The 3,565-nt window shown below is 35.4% G+C and overlaps 1 protein-coding gene and 1 long non-coding RNA gene across 2 annotated transcripts; both read left to right on the top strand.

The window, feature by feature from the left end:
- The first annotated feature begins 1,184 nt into the window (after positions 1 to 1,184).
- On the top strand, positions 1,185 to 1,925 carry LOC116160395. Its single transcript, XR_004143208.1, has 3 exons — positions 1,185 to 1,421; positions 1,471 to 1,671; positions 1,723 to 1,925. It is a non-coding gene; the product is annotated as an uncharacterized LOC116160395 (long non-coding RNA).
- A 462-nt stretch (positions 1,926 to 2,387) lies between these two features.
- LOC116163834 lies at positions 2,388 to 2,960 on the top strand. Its single transcript, XM_031477967.1, has one exon. It carries the CDS (start codon positions 2,388 to 2,390, stop codon positions 2,958 to 2,960), a length of 573 nt encoding a protein of 190 aa, XP_031333827.1.
- Positions 2,961 to 3,565: the final 605 nt, after the last annotated feature.

Genomic DNA, 3,565 nt, shown 5'->3' with positions numbered 1-3,565 from the left:
ATAACTTCCAAAAGAACACGCTCCTTTTAAGGACAAATTTCCCCTACCATTAGCAATGCATTTTCCCAATTTAGTTTTAGAGAAAGATTTACAAAAACTTGATAATGAATGGAGATTATTGAAAAATTCAAAAATTAGTTATGACGACCAATCAGTCTTATCTCTTTGGTTAAACGTACAGGCTGAAAAATATGCGGATGGTACACTCGTATATCCTTTGCTCGCAAAGTTTGCATTTAATATACTTAGCCTGCCCCATTCTTCGGCAAATGCGGAAAGAACGTTTTCGCAAATTAATTTGCTTAAAACAAAACAAAGAAACTACTTTCGACTAGTTTTTGTGGGTATTATGCACGCAAAACATTACACAGGAGATGAATGCTTTAACATCAATATTGACAATAATTTGCTGTCGTATCATAATAGCAACATGTATAAGGCTATTAACGATTTTTCAGAATCAGATTAATTTAACAGTATTGTACATTATCTGTAATCTTAAATGATAAAATAAATTATTAAAAGCAAGCAAATTTAATTAATTTAATTATCAATCCATGATATAGATTTTTTTTAGAGCCAACATACCCCAATTTCTCTTAAAACGGTGCTTATAAAAAATCTACCGTCAAATTTTTATATATACCGCTTTTTCAGCTATGAAACTACCGCAAGGAAAATTTCGAATCTGGCAAAACTGCTCAACATCCTCTACCTGTGAGCACAAAACATTTTTAATCATTCCCTTTACCGTTCTCATTTCGCCATGTCATATACTCCTAGTATTATATTGACCAAGGATAAAAACATCTTAAAGCCCAAATTCAATCCACCCAGATTTGCCAATCTAGTGCAGCGGAACAACACGGGTACCTTTGCAAGGCCAATGGCAAGTACCAGTACGCCAACGTCACCCATTCGACATTTCATCTTTAATAAAGAAGAATTCATTTCATTCGATTATCATCATTTGTTATTTTTTAATCTCTAATTGTATCACTTATTGTTGTATTTAATTATTTATCGTGTGTCAACTTCTTGTATTTTTTTCTTGCTAAATATTTTTTTATTTGTGAGGTTATATTTTCGTCAAATTTCAAACCTTAGAGAAGGAACGTCCGTTTATGGTCTGTGGGAAAGTCTAAAGTTCGTTCACCCAACAGAAATAGTTAAGCCCCTCCTCAACAATTACCGCCACATTTGAATACGGCATTGTTATTGGTGTAATTTTTGAAGCCACAATCACACTTGTAAAGCGAATTGGCCGAATTGGGTAATCTGTCATCTGTCATCTTGCCTATTGCGTTTCTGCCGGTTTTTACGTTTTTACATCTTTACTTGCGTCAATTTGCCATTAATCTCCTTTATTCACACAAAATAGTCTTTATAAAGACTCGTCGGTGTATTCTAAAGATAGTCAGGTGAGTAATTATAAAATTTTATACACGATTTTTACATGCCTGTTTTTAGGGTTATATTATTCGCGATCAAGAAAAGTTGTACGCAAACATGAATGTCGCCGGTGCTGCTTTCTCTCCACCGAAAAAACGTTCTGCCAAGCACTTTTCAGTTGAAGACAAAACTGGCATTTTAAATATCTTCAAGGCATATTCGGAAGACAACCCGGAGGTATCTAAAAGGATAAAGTTGAGTTTACGGCTAAAGCAGCAGGTAATTTTCATCTTAGGCACATTCATTTTTACTTATTATTGTGTAATTTAGGTGTAAGCATTCCGAGTGTCTACAAGATTCTTCGGGAGTATACAGAGGTACACGAACTTCATTCACCTAAAAAATATTATCGACCACGAGCAATTTTGGACAATATTGATTCCGGAACTAAAAGTATTCTTCGACGTTTGCTTCATTCTTTCTTTGAAAGAAATGAACCACCTACCCTGAGTAAAGTTTTGGCAGTGTTACACGAAGACTTACCCCATTTGAAACGAACTACTTTATGGAAATTAATAAAAGAAATAGGTTTTCGGTCAGTAAACCTTTTTTCTTTACGTGTATGTATATTATGTACTTGTCATTGTAGATTCGAAAAGAGGTCACGCAATAGTGTTCTTAAGGAAAACGACGAAATATTTACTTGGAGGCGTCGGTTCTTGCGTGAAATTAGAAAATATCGTGAAGAAGGTAGGAAGTTGTATTTCCTAGATGAAACTTGGGTGAATGCTGGGCATACTGTAAGCAAAGTATGGAAGGGCACCACAATTCTCACTCCAAGACAGGCATTTATCAACGGGCTATCAACTGGATTGAAAGATCCATCGGGCAAAGGAAATCGCCTTATTGTTCTCCATATAGGGTCCGAGGATGGCTTCGTCGAGGAAGGTTTGCTGTGTTTTGAATCGAAGAAAACAGGGGATTATCACGAAGAAATGACCAGTGAAGTTTTTGAAAAGTGGTTTATGGAAATCGTTACACATCTTGATGAACAATCTGTGATTATAATGGACAACGCTTCATATCATAGCAGGAAAAGTGAAAAAATACCAAACACCAGTACGAAAAAAGCTGATATACAAACTCGGTTAACAAGCAAATCGATACCTTACGAAGAAGATATGGTAAGAGCTGAACTTCTACAGCTTGTGAAACGGGCAGCTGTTACACCAAAATATGTAGTTGATGAAATTGCAAAGGAACACAATCGTACCGTGCTGCGATTGCCTCCATATCACTGCGAATTGAATCCAATTGAACTGATATGGGCGCAAATAAAAGGTGAAGTGGCCAGAAACAACACCACATTTAAAATGAAAGACCTTCATCCACTATTTCAACAAGCAGTGAAACATGTTACTGCTGAAAATTGGAAGAACGCAATTCGCCACGCTCAAAGTGAAGAGGAAAAAATGTGGCAAATTGACATTTTAATGGACATCGTAGTGGAGCCATTAGTAATTCATGTGGGAGATGACTCGACATCACCGGAGTCCGAATCCGAGTGAAGCGATACAGGATTTAAATTGTTATGTACCTTTGTTTATATTCAAGTGCACTTGTAATTTCAAAACTTTGTGCTGCTGTAATAATACTTTTTTGTACTTTTCTCAATATAAACAGTGTTTTTATGTTGCATATTTACATGTATTTAACAGTTTGCAGGTTTTACTATTTTTGCCACGAGTTATGTTCAGAGAGATAGCGCCATAAGTAGTTTTGAGCAAGTGACATTTCAATTGGATTTTTGAAATTTTCCGCTTTTTATAATTTTGTGGTTGTAAAACTGGTTGCTGCTTACATTGGCCCAAATTTTGTAGGAGTGGCTTAACTATTTCTGTTGGGTGAACGAACTTTAGTCCTTAGAGAAGGAACTTTCTTCCATAGTTTTAAGCATTGTGTAATATACAGGGTGTTACATATAAGTATGTAAAAAAATTGGATGGTAGAGGGGGTCAAAATATAAGCACTTTTTCCAAATAATTAAAAATAATAAACCGATGGTCTAGCATGTTTCGTTTGGGAGTCACCCTCAAAAAAGTGCAGTACTTTGCATTTCTCCTTTAATTTTTTTCTCAGCAATAATAAGAAATAAAAAGGCTGGTGGTCAATT

Source organism: Photinus pyralis, unplaced genomic scaffold (genome assembly GCF_008802855.1).
Source record: "Photinus pyralis isolate 1611_PpyrPB1 unplaced genomic scaffold, Ppyr1.3 Ppyr1.4_LG1, whole genome shotgun sequence".
In the NCBI taxonomy this organism is placed as follows: Eukaryota; Metazoa; Arthropoda; class Insecta; order Coleoptera; family Lampyridae; genus Photinus; species Photinus pyralis.
This window is presented reverse-complemented; position numbering and strand designations above follow the sequence as displayed.

What these genes read in the sequence shown, in the direction of transcription:
- LOC116163834 (XM_031477967.1), top strand. Translation starts at nt 2,388, where the DNA reads ATGACCAGTGAAGTTTTTGAAAAGTGGTTTATGGAAATCGTTACACAT.